General features: G+C 37.8%; 2 protein-coding genes across 8 annotated transcripts in view; one reads left to right on the forward strand and one right to left on the reverse strand.

Moving 5' to 3' along the window:
- The window catches only part of USP53 (ubiquitin specific peptidase 53), an 80,527-nt gene extending 72,224 nt beyond the window's left edge, over positions 1–8,303 (forward strand). For 5 of the 7 annotated variants that reach the window (XM_058436710.1, XM_058436709.1, XM_058436708.1 and 2 more), the window contains 2 exons: positions 3,441–3,537; positions 4,609–8,303. In XM_058436710.1, coding sequence (XP_058292693.1) covers positions 3,441–3,537; positions 4,609–5,482 — 971 coding nt within the window. In that variant the 3' untranslated portion in view covers positions 5,483–8,303. The remainder of the gene's footprint in view (positions 1–3,440; positions 3,538–4,608) is intronic. The other 2 variants (XM_058436713.1, XM_032146483.2) reach the window with 1 other exon arrangement.
- A 1,040-nt stretch (positions 8,304–9,343) lies between these two features.
- On the reverse strand, positions 9,344–16,764 carry CUNH4orf3 (chromosome unknown C4orf3 homolog). Its single transcript, XM_032146521.2, has 3 exons — positions 16,524–16,764; positions 12,614–13,034; positions 9,344–11,049 (listed from the first exon to the last, which is right to left on the reverse strand). Coding segments are annotated over exons 1-3 (627 nt in total). The 5' UTR covers positions 16,729–16,764; the 3' UTR covers positions 9,344–11,048.
- Positions 16,765–17,708: the final 944 nt, after the last annotated feature.

A 17,708-nucleotide genomic window follows, 5' to 3' on the forward strand; every position in this document is an offset into this window, starting at 1 on the left:
TTCATGCTAATGCCATATATTTTGCTATTTTCTATGGGCATCAGCATGTTATTTGATGTTCACACTAGTGGCCTAGTTTCATCAGAAGGAGATTTAGTATAATGACTTTGTGTATTAATGGCATAGTGCAGTGGCAAGAGCAGTAGCTTTGGAGTGAACCTTGGATTGGTTTAAATGCTCCTACTTACCAGATACATAGAATATTGATTAGGTCACTTAACTTCCCTGAGCCTAAGTTTCCTCAAGGGGAATTGTTTCAGAGAACAGTTGTGACTGATATTTTAAAAGACAACTGTTACCAACTAGAACAGTAGTTTTCAAACTTTTGGGCCTCAGATATCTTTATAATCTTAGAAAAGGATTTATGACCTAAAAGAGCTTTTGTTTCTATAGGTTATGTCTATCAACATTTGCTAGATTAGGCACTAAAACTGAAACTTTCAAAATATTTATTCATTTAAAGAAATAAACCCAGTACATGCTAACACAAATAACATTTTTAAATGAAAATTAACTATTGAAAACAAAAATTTAGTGAGATGAATGACATTGTTTTATGCTTTCAAATCTCAGTTAATGCCTGGCTTCATGTAAGATGGCTGGATTCTTGTTTTTGCATTCAGACTGTTGTGATGTTTTCATGTATGAAGAAAGCCCATTTACACACAGATAATACAGTTAGAAATAGGAATATTTTAATAGCTTTTCCTAAAAATTGTGGATATTCTTCTTTGACACTACACCAAGTAGTAGTTTCTTTAATGCAGTGTGAAATCTGAAACCATAGTATTTAACTTTTCGTCCTCCATTACATTAAAATACATTAGTCTGTCTTGCACTTTGAATGGATACTTTACTCATGCATGATTTTGTAACATCCACGTATGGTCATTTAAAAAATACTGGTTTGCAGCCGGGCACGGTGGCTGACACCTGTAATCCCAGCACTTTGGGAGGCCGACGCTGGTGGATCACCTGAGGTTTGGAGTTCGAGACTAGCCTGACCAATACGAAGAAACCCCGTCTCTACTAAAAATATAAAAAAATAGCCAGGCGTGGTGGCACATGCCTGAAATCCCAGCTACTCAAGAGGCCGAGGCAGGACAATTGCTTGAGTCTGGTAGGCAGAGGTTGCAGTGAGCCGAGATCGCGCCATTGCACTACAGCCTGGGCGACAAGAGCGGAAGTCTGTCTCAAAAAAAAAAAAAAAAAAAAATACTGGTTTGCTGAGTTATGCAGGGCTTCCAAGTGTTGATACATTTCACTAATATCTTTCTAAAAACTATTTTTGTTAGTATCACCATAGATACTAGCAGAAAGTCTTTATAAGTATTGGGAAGTTGCAGAACTCACTGTGGTGGATACAAGTTTTCTTCAAACAGCTGTCATGCTTAGTATTACCACAGCAAAAGTACTTTATGCATATCTCCCATTTCCTCATATAGAATAATAAAAAGATGTGCAAATGAAGTAAATTAATTAATTAATAAAATAATTGTTACTGTTTCATCAGGCATTCTTTAAGTAAAACTGGCTTAAAAAAACAAGTATATGGCAATGAAGAATACAGTTAGTACAGTTTAGTGTTACTGCCTTGAATTATGCTAACAGTTTTATCCATTATTGTTTTTGTGCCATCAGTGTAAATGGCAACAGAGTCAAAAAGTAAAGTAACATCTTAATAATATCATGAAAATAGTTTGACTTCATAGACTCTCTGAAAGGGTCTCGAGGACCTCCAGGGGTCCAAGGCCATACTTCGAGAATTGCTGAACAAGAATAATCTTAAGACTTGGTACATATTGGGTATTCCATAAACTGTAGCTATCATTATTATGGTGGTACATGACTAAAATAATTTTATACAGTTTTCTACTTCTCATTCTATGATAAGTGGGTGATGATGTTCACAAAGTAATTAAAGATGCTTTTGTGCTTTGTTGATACATTGGTGGTTGTGACTTTTCTATCAGTATATTGGTGCCCCAGGCCGCTTGTGCCTTAGTAAAGGAAAAAGCTCCCTGTAGACTTTCAGGTTCTCAGATATAAAGCACTTGCTCTCCCATAAGGGGGAATCAAAAACTGAGATGGTGTTAGGTAAATTCCTGTACAAATCCAAATGTCTTAGTTCCCTTTTCTTCATCTCTACCTTTTAAAATAATTTTTAGTTTTCAGGGTTTTATTTGTTCAGTTGGGCCTACTTTATCTGTAGTCTGGACATTATTTTCATTTAATTGTATTAAAGATTAGAGGGCAATAGTCATTTTTATTAGAGCTGTTTTAGTTAAGGTCATGTTTTGTAGAGAGAAATCCAAATGTAGATAATGTTTTACTCTGAACATTAATATTGTTAAAGGCTCTCCAGTGAATTCTCCTAGAATCGTTGTTCAGAGGGAAATAGACCTGCTGTATTTTATGTGGTGCCATATTGACCTTTAGGCTCTAATCAATAGCTAGCTATAATTAGAGAGAGAGAGAAAATGGTTAATTTGGTATCTGAAATCTCATGTAGCAGGATTGGAAGACACTTGGAAGACACTTGGAAGTAACAAAAGTCACATTGTAAATTAGTATAACTTTTATCATAAGACTTCATTAAAATTAAATTCAAAAACTATTTGGTGCCTATTAAATGTCAGAGCCAGGGGAGAAGTTAAGTATCAATTATTAGGAAGCATTATGGCATCCTGGTTAAGAGCATGGACTTTTGAGTCATAAAGATCTAATTCTGTAGTATATTGATATATATACTTAACCTTTCTAAGCCACTGTTTTCTCATCTGTAACATCAAGTTGATAGTCATTTCTTTATAAGGTTATTGTGAAGATTAAATGAAATATCCACTTCTCACAACTTGAGTAAGCAGTCAATAAATGGCAGCTAATTAGTAGTGGTATATTTTATATGCTATCATAATAACCTCCTACCAATTTTAATTCAGTTTAAATACCTAATATTCCCATGAGGTAGGTAAAATGGATTATCATTATCCCATTATATAAGTGAGGGAACTGAGATTTTAAGAGGTTAAGAGGCTTGTTTACCTACCCATAATTAGTGAGTCCAAACTTCAGCTCAAGCCAGCGATCTTCAAATGCAGGGTTTTTTCACTGTTAACACTTGGTCAGTAAAGATCTTGTCTCAAGTAACAGGGAAAACACATACACAGATCTGCATGACCCAGCAGGAACAGCACTATTCCATCATGGATGACACCCTCAAGTGATAATAAACTGAAGAAATTTTGCATAAAGCGTTCAAAAAAGAACTGTTATTTTGAGTTGAGTCTTAAAGAATTCATTTTTTTAAATTGGAAGAGATTACCTGTTTATAGAAAGCTTTATGTAAATATAGAAAGGTATAAATGAAATAAATTCTGTAAGATAATTTAAATAATTTTGTTTTCCTCATCTCTTCTCCCCACCCCACCCAACCCTAGGCTTTAGAAAAGAACTCAGGAATTTGGAAGCAGGCTATAAATCTCACGAATTCCACCCAGAATCACATTTACAAATAAAAAATCATTTGATAAAAAGGTAACCATATTTTTTTCCCTAAGTACATGTATTATAGGCACATTGTTTATCAGAAGGACATAAATACATATTATTACTTTGAAAGCAATGGGTCTGCAGTATTAAGATGCCTTTCTTATTGGGAATCATTAATAGAATGTGGATCTAAGGATAGAGAGCTTACAAAGTACCAGGTACAGTATCTGATTGTCTATTTCAATCTTCACAGCATTCTTATGAGGTAGATGATATTTTACAAGAGAAAATTTGAAGCTTAGATTTAAGTAATGTGACCACAACAATCAAGCTGAGATTTGATTATAGCTCCATCTACCTAGCAAAGCGTCAACTCTCTTTAACCATTGCATTCTAATTCAATTCCACGTAATTCATATGAGAAAAATAATTTGCAATATGGCGTCATTTACCCTCACCTTAGAAAGTAACTATTACCTAAAGGTTATCTTGATTCCATTATTTTAAACTAGTATACAGCCAGGTGTGATGTGGTGGTACATGTCTGTAATCCTAGCTACTGAGGAGGCTGAGGCAGCAGGATCACTTGAGGCCAGTTTAAAGCCAGCCTAGGCAACATAGCAAGACCCTCAAATATAATATAAATATATTTGCAAAATATAATAATTAATATACTATACTGCTACATATCAAAATTTAAGTACTTCTACCTCTATTGCCTTTAAAGTTTGGAATGTTGGTGGGGAGATGTTTTAGAGTACTGTTTGACTGTTAACACTTTCCTCAAGTTCTATATATTGTTACAAATAAATGTAATTTTAGTGTTTTGAGTTGAAGTGAGTTTCTAAAATTATATTTCTAATTATTAGAAATGGGATTCTGGTAATGATGGGTGTTTCTGGTAAACACTCACATATTCTGACATAAAGAGTTTGGATTTGGAGAGAGTTGAAAATGTTAATGGTTGCAAGTATCTTTCCATTTTTGTGGTTTTGTTGTAAAAACAATATAAACTGTATTTTGGGAAAATCAAACTACAAAACAAATATTTATTTTCCCCTAGTTTCATATAGTTGCATAGAGTGTTCTAGCTTTGTTTTTATTTTCATATTTCAGATCACATGTACATGAAAACAATGGAAAGTTATTTCCTTCATCCAGTCTACAAATACCCAAGGACCATAATTCAAGAGAACATATCCACCAGTCAGATGAACAGAAACTTGAAAAACCAAATGAATGCAAATTTTCTGAGTGGCTTAATATAGAAAATTCTGAGAGAACAGGTTTGCCTTTTCACATTGATAACTCTGCTTCTGGGAAGAGAGTGAACAGTAATGAACCATCTTCATCATGGTCTTCACACCTAAGAACTGTTGGGTTAAAGCCAGAAACTGCTCCTCTCATCCAGCAGCAAAATATCACGGATCAGTGTTACTTTGAGAACTCTCTATCCACAGAATGTATAATTCAGTCAGCTGGCAGATCTGATGGGTGTCAGATGCCAAAACTTTTTTGCCAGAATCTACCACCCCCTTTGCCACCAAAGAAATATGCTATAACCAGTGTGCCACAGTCAGAGAAAAGCGAATCTACACCTGATGTCAAACTTACAGAGGTGTTTAAAGCTACCTCTCATCTTCCGAATCACAGTTTAAGTACAGCTTCAGAACCAAGTTTAGAAGTGAGTACACATATGAATGATGAAAGACGTAAAGAAACATTTCAAGTGAGAGAATGTTTTGGCAACACACCAAACTGCCCATCCAACTCCTCAACTAATGATTTTCAGGCAAACTCAGGTGCCACTGATGCATTTTGCCAACCAGAACTAGACTCCATTTCTACCTGTCCAAATGAGACAGTTTCATTAACTACCTATTTTTCAGTTGATAGCTGCATGACGGACACATATAGATTGAAATACCATCAGAGGCCCAAGCTGTCTTTTCCAGAGAGCAGTGGCTTTTGTAATAATTCACTATCTTAGAGTGAAAAAGGACTAGACCTGTGTTACATAATAATCTTGGTTCAAGCTGCCCTTCTGAACAAAGATATAAACCTAGCATACATTCTAATAGATAACTGATAAAATTGACCAACTTTTACTTCTCAGAGGCCGTTTAAATATAATAGGAACCTACTGACCAAACCTAGTGATACATAAAAATAAAGCCCATGGCATTTTTAAAGTTGTTAATAACTATACATACGTACGTGTATATGTGTATACACATATATAATTTTATGATCAATTTATTAGATATTTTAGAAATTCCCTTTGAATAGTCTTGGCGTGCCATGAAAAATAGAAAATCAGGGAGATATAATAATTCATTTGTCATATGCTACAGTTGAATAAAAATTAAATTTGTCCCCCTATTTTGTGGCCAGTAGACTGGGAAATATTAAACTAACAAGTACTCATGTATGGAGATTATAAACTATGCTAATTGAAAAGTACCAGGTGATACATAGCCTGGTACTTTTTTGTCAAAGAATTGCTTTATGAAGAAGCACTTTCTAATGGGTAACCAGAAAAGGGCTTCACCCATTTGTTTTTGACTTCTATGATAGTCACTGCATATGATCCCTTTAAGTGTCTTAAAAAAAAAAAGACTTATGAATTGATAGCATTTGGGGAAAAAAAGCCTTATATGATTAACAATTTGTAAATTTTCAAGAACAGATGGAATTTAATTTTGCTCCCAGAACTTTTGTCTTCAGAGTATCTAGTTAAGATAAATTAGGCCTTTGACTATTATAGGTATTCATAAATGCTACTTTAGCCATGTAAGTTAAAAAGTTAAAATACTTAAACTTTAGTGTATTTATTTATCTCGTTACTTTTTTTCTAATTTTGTATGAAATGTGAAAGGTCTTTATTTTGGTTTGGTTTACTTTGGGCTGCTAACCACCAGTGTTAGGAATTAATGTAGGGCCTCCTCTTATTGGGAATGTCACTGTAATTGCCTACATTTTCTTTGCTGTAATATTACCTGCTTATAGGTTGTCAACCCATTTTATCTGAATTTGAAAATCTATCTAGGTTTCCAGATTAAATTTCTACCTTTCATATAGTTTAATTTTAATAAAATGTTTAATTAGAGCATCCTTCCCTTTTATTCTACTTTGAACAAATAGTAATTTTACCCCAACTACTTTTCATGAAGAGTGCTTTGAAAATTAAAGGAATTTTTATTATTATGGTAACCTTACGAGTAAAAATAAGTTACTTTGCTTTATTTCGTTAGTTGTCATTTTATTTTGTACTACGCTGGTAGACTAATTGCGGTTTAGAATAGTTTTATGTTCACTCCCGATAACTGAGAAACAGAACTAAAGTTTTCCTTACATTCCTAAATGGATAAACCTCATAAATATATTCAATAAACTAGTAAATGTAGCCACTTGACTGATTGCATAAATCGTGTTAAAACATTCTAAAATGTTGTAAATAATTCAATGTGAATACTGTTAGATAAACAGAAAATAATTGCTTATAAAAGTCTAACTTCACCCAGTTACCAAGTCTTGGCCAAATTTTATCTTCTGCCTATAGTTTTTACTAGCCTTTTTTAACTATAATAGTGAGTGATCATTAATTTATATTCTCGTAAGTTAGAAATACTTGAATGCCAAATTAATTTTATCTTTTAAGAAAGCTTATTTTTAACATAATTTTTTAGTATGGAGGGTTTGTAGATAAAGTTTGTAAACCTGTATTTAAAATACCAAAGTTTTTACTTCTTTTATAACATTGTAAAATACTAGAAAAATGGGCTTCAAGTTTTTTAATGGCTTTCACAAAGTTTGTGTAGTTTTTTTTTCTATTTAGTTAAGATGTGAGTTGGAAATGTATTATTTGAAACATTTAAACTAATTTTTGTATTTAACAGCAGTTTGAGATTTGTCTTTTCGACTTAGTTGAGTTGTAGACATCAAATAGCAATGTCCAGTTTTGCCTCTTTTAACTACTGTCCAGTTGAAACCTCCTGACTCATGTACTACTACACAAACTAGAAACTGACCATTTATTTTTATGTTGATTCAACACTCCAAATACAGATTGATACATATATACTAATCATTTTATTTCATGTAAAAGTTTTACGTCTAGGGTGCCTATTTATTTTTATAGATGTTTTCATCCAGTTATAAGCTTATTATAACTTTGTAAATAATTCAGCCAACAGTTGTAATGTTTAAAATACTTACCTTCAGAATGTTATATTTTCATGTGAAATCTATTTCTTCTAATTCAAAAAATTTTTAAGATAAACTGATTTTTAAGTTTATATGATTGGACTTCTCTTTGCATTCATGAACTGTGTGTCACCCTCCCATCAACGTGGATTATTATGGGACATGTTAAGTCATGGGTACTTGGAATTTCACTGATCATAAAATGTTATCTATCACAGGAGATCCTAGGAGTTAAACTCTAGCAAAGTCTAAAGCACAGCTCCTTAGAAAAGGAGTTGGCAAACTTTCTATAAAGATAGAAAATAATTTAGGCTTTGTGGACCATAATATTTCTGTAATAACTACTCAACTCTGCCTTTGTAATGTGAAAGCAGCCATAAACAATATGTAAATGAATGAGCATGGCTGTTTTCCAGTAAAACTTTGTCAACATAGAAATCCAGATTACATATAACTTTCATGTCATGAAAGTCTTTTTTTTTTTTCCCCATTTTAAAATGTAAAAAATATTCTTAGCTCACAGGCTGAAGTCTCCAAATGTACTCCCATGCCAACTTGTGGACTGAGTATTTGCAGCTCTTTACATCCTAAAACGTTCAGGTTAAGCCCCCTAAGAACTATCCCTTGCAACTGCTAATAAGTCAGTTCATTTCAAAAGGAACTACTAAAACAATCATTTCACTTTATATAAAATGGTGTGAAATTTACAAAAGAATTTATCAGAGTAAAGTCACATTGATTTTCTTCTGATGTTTTTTTTTTTTTTTATGTTTTGTTATCTTAGCAAGTTTGCAACTTTTCTTGGTGTTCCATTTAACCATTTCTTAAAAGCCTTCAAACTGAGGGCAATGTAAGCAGTCACTGTACTTGCTATGGCACAGTTTAATGGTAGGTACAATTTCTTATCTATAGGAAAGATTCAGCCTTCATACTGCCACCATTTTTAAAATACCAGTTATAGTCATGTTATATTACTAAGTCAGGGTTCGCCATAGAGAATCAACAGGATATATAATAGAAATATATTTATTATGAGGGATTGGCTCACGTGATTATGAAGGCTGAGAAGTCCCACAATTTGCTTTCTGCAGAGAGTAAGCCCAGGAAAGCCAATGATGTAGTTCCAGTCCAAACCCAAAGGTCTGAGAACCAGGGGCCCTGATCCATGTCTGAAAGCCAGAGAATCAGAACCAATGTCCAAGGATAGAACATGGATGTCCCTGTTCAAGCAGAGAGAAGACAGAATTTGCCCTTCCTCTGCCTTTTTATTCCAGCCAGGCCCTCAAGGGATTGGATGATGCCCACCCACAGTGGAGCAGATGGCTCTTTTTTATTCAGTCTACTGATTCAAATGCTAATCTCTCTGGAAACACCCTCATGGACAAACCCAGAAATCTGGACATCTCCTAGCATAATCAAGATGACATATAAAATTAACCTTCACACCAAGATCTCTCCATCTTCACCATACTAGAAATTTTCAGAATATCTGGTAATTGTGGTAGTAAGCTGATTTTAGGCTCAGAAAGACAGTATGGATTATGATCGGAAGTCTGTGTGTGACCTAACAGTAAACTATGTGAGAACTGTTAATCACCTCACAATCACACCAGGTAATTTGTTACAATAAAACCAAACTCAGCTATATAAGTAAACATTTATTAGATGAAACAATTAGCAAGCACTGCAGAAACAGTTCACACAGCTGATTTGGTAAACTCAGTGAAATCCCAGTTCTGTGTTCCTACAGATGTTTCAACCATACCTTCCATAGATGGTTCTCTTTAGGTTGATGTGACAACACCTTAAAAGCATAATTGCTAATTGTATAGTCAGCAATTATATTCCAGACTTGACTAACCCTAAAAACGATTTTGAAAGGTAGGAAGATATAGAGTTTACCAGATCTTATGCCCTGTTTAAAAGGGGAGGGAATGTCCTCAAAATATTTAAGACAATTCAGATATAATGAATGCACCTAATTTAAACAAAAGACCACTTCTACCATTCCTCATGTAAAGCCTTTAGGGCTAACAGGAATATTTTCTTTTTGAAACAGGGTCTCTGTTGCCCAGGTTAGAGTGCAGTGGCCCCATCTTGGCTCACTGCAACCTACACTTCCCGGATTCAAGCAATTCTCGTGCCTCAGCCTCCCGAGTAGCTGGGACTACAGGTGCATGCCAACATGCCCAGCTAATTTTTTTGTATTTTTTAATAGAGACAGGGTTTCACCAGGTTGGCCAGGCTGGTCTCACAACTCTTGACCTCAAGTGATCCACTGCCCTTGGCCTCCCAAAGTGCTGGGATTATAGGCGTGAGCCACTGCGCCCGGCCAACAGTAATATTTTTTATTAGCTACTACAGCTTAGATTAGCTGCTATGGGAGTGTGGCCTTTTTGATTAAATACTAGCTGATCAACCCTAGAATATAAATTCTTGTTTTATAACATTTAGATTTAAATAACAATAAGAATGTAAGCTCCATGAAGGCAAGAATGCCTTTTTGTTTTGTTCACTGCTGTGTCTAAAATAATGCCTGGTTCAAATATTTGTTGAATGAGTAAATATGCTGACTTTGCTGAAGTATTTAAGCAAGTTACAGATATTATACAAATAAATGTTTTGGGCACAAGCACACTTAATGAAACAGTAATAAAAAATAGGTTTGAAACACATAATCCTTCATTATAGGAGGCTCAAGAGTTTAAATGGAAAAAAGGGGGAAGATACCCAGGTAAGAGGGCATGCATGCTAGCTTTCCAAAACTTTGATATTACCTGCTTTTTCTAAGACTGTATCAACCTGTCACCCACCCATAACCTATCTTTTCATAACAGAGTCCAACTAAACCTAAAAATTAAAACTGGAACTTAGCAGCTTCTATGCAATCTAAGAATACTTTGTTCCCTCTCTCAAAATCTTTCCCTGCTTTTGAATAATTGACTTTTGAATTCATAAAAACCTTCCCTTATTAACCATCCTATTACTTGCATCATAGTAAATCCTGATCAACTCTTAAAACATTAAAAGACATTACTATATTTCTTAATGAATACACAAGACCTTTAAGTACAAATGCTTTTATATTCAGCCCCTGTAAAGCCATCAGATGTTTGAAAGTTTTTAAACACGAACCAAAGGGTTTAATTTTAAGAACTTAGCTAGGAATGGGTGAAATCCTACCCATTTAATAGAGTTCTGCAAATTAGTAACAAAGTGTAAAATGAAGGGTCCCTTGGAGATGTGAAATTCTTCTACTGAGAGTCCTGTCTTCTTTATTCAAGAAGTTTGTAGCCATTTTCAGAATTCACTCAAGAACCAACTTCTTAATTTAGGTATCAGCGAACGAGTCTGTAAAAAGCAAGTATTTGTCAGCAATATGTGCTTTATCTTCCCAGTTTTTAACACTTTATGCCTATTTACATATTGATAAAAGAAAAAGCCTAGAGCATTTCTTGTAAGGCCTCTATTTTCTATCCAGAGCTGAAAATTCAGGTCATAAAAACAAACACACACACACACAAAACCCACTGTATTTGAGATTATCAGTCTCTACCAAAACAGGGAGGGAGAGTAAAACTCTCCCTTTACAAATGGCTTGACAGAGAATTTTATAAAAATCCCTATCCCTTTTGCCATCCTCCCATTAATCCCTCTCGCTCCCCTGCTCCCCCCTTTTTTTTCGAGACAGGGTTTTGCTTTGTCTCCCAGACTGGAGTATAGTGGCACGTTCACAGCTCACTGAAGCCTCAACCTCCCCAGCTCAAGCAATCCTCCTATTTCAGCTTCCCAAGTAGCTGGGACTACAGGCGTGAGCCACTGTGCCTGGCCCTCTCTGTCTTCTCTAACTTACCACACCATCCAAGAAATCAGACAGTGAGGCTTAAGACACCCAAATCTTGGTGAAAATATAGGATGGCGGTTGGGGGTGCGGAAGAAGTGACTGCCTATCAAGAAGTGAGAATTTCAGAAGTAACTCATAGGCATGGTGACTAAGAGGAGTTAACAGTGAGTGAACAATCAACTCCAAAGTCCAGGAGAGCTGTCTAGATGGGCTACACTGCTCTTCTCCCATAGGAGCCCTGTTTCATCTCACTGCTTCTCCTTAGCTTGTCTCTTACCACCATCTCCATTTGGTGTCTGTTTCCTCCTGCCCTATTCTCTTAAGTTCCCTTCCTTTACACTCTGCCAGAATTGTCTTTTCAGAGCGAGTGGCGATGAAAATGGAGAGCATGGGTTTTACAAGTAAACTCTACAGAATTTTGTGACTTGGTGTTTTAGGATATGTGGATGTGTGTAAGAAAAGGGCAAAGTGTCTCAGGTTTCTGGGAGGTAACAGTGGATAAGGTTGGCGTTTACTGAAATGGTAACACTGCAAGGCAAGTAAATTTGGGTAAGAAGCTGTTAAGAGTTCAGTTTTGGACATGTTTAGTTTGAGACAGCTGCGTGGTCTGCTCATGGTTAAACAGCTGTATAGTAAAAATAGCTTTCGCTGAGCACTTACTACTGCCAGGCAACACGCAAATCACTACAATCTCAATCTTCACTACACCCCTATGACCTGGGTTACTAATGGCCCCAAATGGTAGATGAAAAAATAAAGCTCCAAAAAGCGAAATAACTTCTCCAGTCGCTTCATGGTGCTGCAGGAACTCAAGCCTAGCTGGTTTCATTCCAAATCATGAGAAAATATGACGCCAAGTTTTCTCCACACTTCTTTGGAGACTCCCACGGACGTGCTAAAGAAAGACATTTTACTCCTAGTCCTTCTCCCCCACCCACCCGACTGCGCCACTCACCAGCTGTGTGATCTTGGACATATATAAACTCTGGAATTCAGTCCCCTCCCCGCCGAAAAGGGAGCAAATGATCTCTAAGCTCCTTACCACCCCAATTTTGCATTCAAGATACTCACCATGGCAAAAAATACACAAAGAGAAACACCACCACATCGAAAAGGATGAAAAGCCAGAGGTCCAACCAGTAGGAGTGTTTGGGAAGCCCATTTGCCCCAGACTGAGGCCTCACATCGAGGTTCTGCCTCCCTCCCTCGCTCAAGCCTCGCCGCTCCCGGAGACCATCTCGACCATCAACACCCGGTGCGTCCACCTCCATCTCGCTCCTGCAGCTTCGTAACAACCCTAGAAACCGAAAATGCTTAAGTTCCCGGACTTTGGTGTTCGCCGCACCGGAAACTGATGGGAGTCCGGCCGCCTGCGCAGTCCGCCGCGCCCCGGGTTCCGGAATGCACTCTGACCCTACTCTCCCCAGCGCGCAGGCGCCTGGCTCGGCTTTCCGCTGCCTCCGTGACCGCGGGCATGAAGCGCGGCTTCCGCCTTGACCCTAAGTCCATGGGCCCGCCTACTCCTTCCTCGCGGCGTCCCAGGCCGATAGCTGGTTATTCAGGTTTCTTTGGAAGAAATACACTCTCGTCCCACTGAAAGGCCCGGTCCAGTCAGGTGATGGACTCCTCCCTGAAACTGCCCAAGGTCACCTCTCCTATCCCTGTATTCCGTTTGGATCCTTATGCCAACGTGTTAGGAAGGCCCCCTCTGGTGGGTTTTGTACTGTCTCTAGCATTTTACACTTAATGTTTAAACACCACCAATGAGGTGGACGTCCTACTCACGGGACTGAGTTTCCAAACGGGCCAGAGAGCAGCACGTGAGCATTTTGCAGGTACTTCAAGGAAGTGGGTTTAAGAATAACCTGGCCGCGCCCCCCTGTAATCCCAGCACTTTGAGAGGCCGAGGCGGGCAGATCACCTGAGGTAAGGAGTTCGAGACCAGCCTGGCCAACATGCTGAACTCCCGTCTCTACTAAAAAAAGAAAGAAAGAAAAAAATACAAAAATTAGCCGGGCGTGGTGGCAGGCGCCTGTAATCCCAGTTACTCGGGAGGCTGAGGCAGGAGAATCGCTTGAACCCGGGAGGTGGAGGTTGCAGTGAGCTGAGATCGCGCCACTGTTGCACTCCAGCCTGGGCAACAGAGTGATACTCCGTCTCGGGGGGAAGGGGGGTGGGAAGAATAACCCAAAGGTTATTTGACTTTGAGTGTGAGCCTCAGCAAGAATAGAATGCTAGCGGGAAGAAAATGACCCATACTGCCTGGATTTTACCTCGTGGGTCCAATTTCAAATATTCTGTTTCTTGTCACATTATGATTCCTGAATTGTTCAGAAAATACGGGCACCCAGATATATAAGTGGTTCTCTTAGTGCATAGTAAATGGAGATAAGACTGTAGTTGTGTTTTTACAAAGTCATTAAATCGTCGTAAAACCTCTTTGAAGGGGCAGTACTCCATTTTATAGAATTAGGAAATGAGACACAAAAGGAGTGAATTGTCTAAGGTTACCAAAAAAATTATAAAGCCTAGAATTAACTCCAAATCCAGCACTCTTAAAGCTGTTCCATAGCTTCCTAACCTTGCTCCAATTTGCTTCCAAACCAATTGCCAGGTTTTAGAGACAAAGATAGTATATGACCTTTCAAGAAAAATGCTTTGTAGATTCTGGGATGAGAGGGCTATTACCTGAGAATTAATTAGATTGTGTGCTGTAATGCAGATTGTCTGGTGGTAGTAGACAAAAAGACCCTGGGCTTAAGTAGCATTGAATCTTTACAAAAATTAGGAAAGGCAAATAAACAATTGCCCCTACCAGAGATGGAAGCATTCTTCTTGCTGACAAGGTCGGATCAATTACTCCTCGTTATTGAAGTAGGATTGATAAAAAATTATTGAGATTATTAGTGTTGAAGAAGCATGACATAAACTGAACAGGTCTTGAAATGGTTTTAAACTTGTCTTTGGCCCAGAGTCACATGCTCATCATGAGGGGATGTTGATAGTATGATCTGATCTTGAGTCAGGAACGTCTGTCAGACTTGGAAGAGCAACTAATGCAAATAAGGAGGGGTTATTTAAACTAAATTCAGTTGAAAGATTCTATTTCCGACTTTACCCTTGTAAAAGTCCCACTGATTGTTGATTATTCCACATTACAGAAATGAGTTTAGAGTGTGTTGTGGCTGGTTTTGAACTACTGGCCTCAAGTGATCCTTCTGCCTCGACTTCCCAAAGTACTGGGATTACAGGCATGAGCCACCTTGCTCAGTTGGCATTTGCCATTATCAAAGCAATTTAAATTTTAAAAAGTACTGTACTAAAATCCAGGTTCACTGTCAGTCATGCAATACCTCTGCACTTGCCCAACCACCTTGAACTTTCTACTTCACATGTTCAAGTGAAAAATATGCACCAGGGACTACAGATTGAATCATTGCACTGCAACCATGATCCAACACTTCCATAATTCTGTCAGCATAGTTAATCTGATTGGGCTGGGGTGGAGAAGGTGGTGTATGAAAATGCTATAACCATCAGGCCAAAGACAGCTAAGTGTTTTTAAGAAGACGTTACAGATCTTCTGAACTTCAAGTGCAATAAGTTTTCAGGAGGCAGATGATGATGAATTTTGCTTTAACCTAAGGGATAGTGCAAATTTTTCATATACAGCTCTCAAGCCAGTATGTCCATGTGATAAAGCATCCTCATGATCATCCTAGGAATGAAATTAATTTTATAGAATAACCTCTCCAACACTGGAGAATTTGGTTACTGTAATTTTCATCTGGAAATATATGTGTTTATCTTAAATTATTCTTTCTCATCTTAACTTCATCTTTTCCTCCTTTTCAAATTGAGTACATGTCCTAACAACAACCCTGTTGATTGGTACCACAGGTTATTTCTCCATCTTCTGGGTCATTTTATTTATTCATTTTGTTGTTATTGTTCTCTTCAATTCTTTTTTTTTTTTTTTTTTTTTTTTTTTTGAGACAGAGTCTTGCTCTGTTGCCCAGGCTGGAGTGCAATGGTGCGATCTGGGCTCACTGCAACCTCCACTTCATGGGGTCAAGCGATTCTCCCTGCCTCAGCCTCCTGAGTAGCTGGGATTTCAGGCGCCTGCCACCACGCCTGGCTAATTTTTGTATTTTTAGTAGAGACAGAGTTTTGCCATGTTGGCCAGGCTAGTCTTGAATTCCTGACCTCAGGTGATCCGCCTGCCTCGGCCTGCCAAAGTGCTGGGATTGCAGGCATGAGCCACTGCACCCAGGCTGTTCTCTTTCATTCTTACTCCTTTGTATATCTTCAATAGTTTTCTTTGTTTAAGAGTTGTACTATCTGCTGGGTGCTGTTGTTCACGCCTGTAATCCCAGCACTTCGGGAGGCCAAGGTGGGTGGATTGCTTGAGCCTAGGTGTTCGAGACAAGCCTGAGCAACATGGCGAAATCCCATCTCTGCAAAAAATAGAAAAGTTAGCTGAGTGTGGTGGCACACACCTGTAGTCCCAGCTACTCAGGAGGCTGAATTGGGAGGATCACTTGAGGTCGAGGCTGCAGTGAACTGTGATCGTGCCACTGCACTTCAGCCCGGATGACAGAGCAAGACCATGTTCCCTCCACGCTCTAACAAAGAAAGAGTTGTACTGTCATCATAACTAGGTTGCAGCTTCTCTTTTATCTTCATCTTGGCCTTAGCAGTTCCCACCTTTATACCCACTATTAATTTGGCTCCACTCTACTCAGCCAACCTGGTGCCCAGGAAACATTCTTTGCTCCAGTCAGAGTGCTTTCTTCCATCTTCCTCATGGAAACTATTCTCTTGGCCTCTAGGCTTTGGTGCATGTTTTTCCTGTTAAACTGGAATGCTTTCTCACCTGTCTAAATCCTGCTCATCCTTTGGGGCCCAACTGAAGTGCCAACTTCATAAAATTTCCTTCACTACAATTCACATTGATCTCTCCATTCGTGGTATTTCTAACATACCAATTGTGAAAACTTCACATTTGACTTGTCTCCACCTTCTGTGTCATGTTTTCTTCTTGGAGAGAGGGTTATTTTCTCAAGATCAAGGCAGTGGATGAAGTATTTGTTTCCATAGTTTTTTGCCTTCCTTTGGCACCTATTATTTCCCTCTACATTCTGTAATGGCCTCCTGTTAATGTGGCTATTTATTAGACTGGTCATCTTTCAAAATTTCCCTACCTCTGACTCAAAAAACACTGAAATTTTCTTGATATTGTCTGGCACATTGTCTTGCTTTGTAGCAATTTTATGTAAATTTTCTCCCCTGTTAGAGTATTAAGTTTTGTTCATTTGTTTTGAGACAGGGTATTGGTCTGTTACACATGCTGGAGTGCAGTGGTGCAATTAGAGCTCATGGCAACCTTGAACCCCTGGGCTCAAGCAGTCCTTCCACCTCAGCTTTCCCAGTTGTTAGGACTACAGGCACACACCACCATGCCAGCCTTGCTTTTTATTAATGTTTATTTTTGTAGAAATGGGTTTTCACTATGTTGCCCAGTGAAACTCTTGGTTTCAAGTGATCCTCCTGCTTCATCCTCTCAAACTGCCAGGATTACAGGCATGAGACACTGAACCTAGCAATTATTAAGTGTTCTTTAAAGGAGAGACAGTATTTTTGCCATCTTTGCAATCTCTACAGCTCTTTAAACAGTGTCTGCCTCATGGAAGAAATTTAATATGTATTCAACAATATTTTGTTATATTCTGCAACCACTAACACAATCCCAGTCAAAAAAATACTTGTAAAATTGTATGTTTTAGAACATAATAGTGTATGATACCAGTGGGATCTAACGCTATTGATCTATACTCTTAGCAGGGATACTTTCTGAGATGTTTTGAAGTACTAGCAATGAATATGTGCCAATCCTTTCCCCTTTATGGATTTTCCTTCTTTAATTTCAGTAAATACTTTTTAATACCTGCTGTGTGTCAGGCATTGTCCAAGGAGCCATAAGAGATATGGAAGCAATACCAACTGATTCATTAAAAATACTGACTGAGGACATATAACAGAGCAATGAAGTTTTCAAACAATATCACAGAGCCTGGGGTTCTGCATAATGATCTGGGTTTTGAAAGGCTGAGCAGAACTGGCTGTGAACATACTAGTCAGATACAATTAAACTTCTTTCTGCTTA

The sequence above is a fragment of the Hylobates moloch genome, unplaced genomic scaffold (genome assembly GCF_009828535.3).
Source record: "Hylobates moloch isolate HMO894 unplaced genomic scaffold, HMol_V3 SCAFFOLD_3, whole genome shotgun sequence".
Classification (NCBI taxonomy): Eukaryota; Metazoa; Chordata; class Mammalia; order Primates; family Hylobatidae; genus Hylobates; species Hylobates moloch.

Coding starts and splice junctions, on each gene's coding strand:
- CUNH4orf3 (XM_032146521.2), bottom strand. CDS start 16,728: ATGACCAGTCTAATAAATAGCCACATTAACAGGAGGCCATTACAGAAT. Junction 13,035..16,523: donor GAAGTTTTCACAATTGGTAT/GTTAGAAATACC, acceptor CTTAGGGTCAAG/GCGGAAGCCGCGCTTCATGC.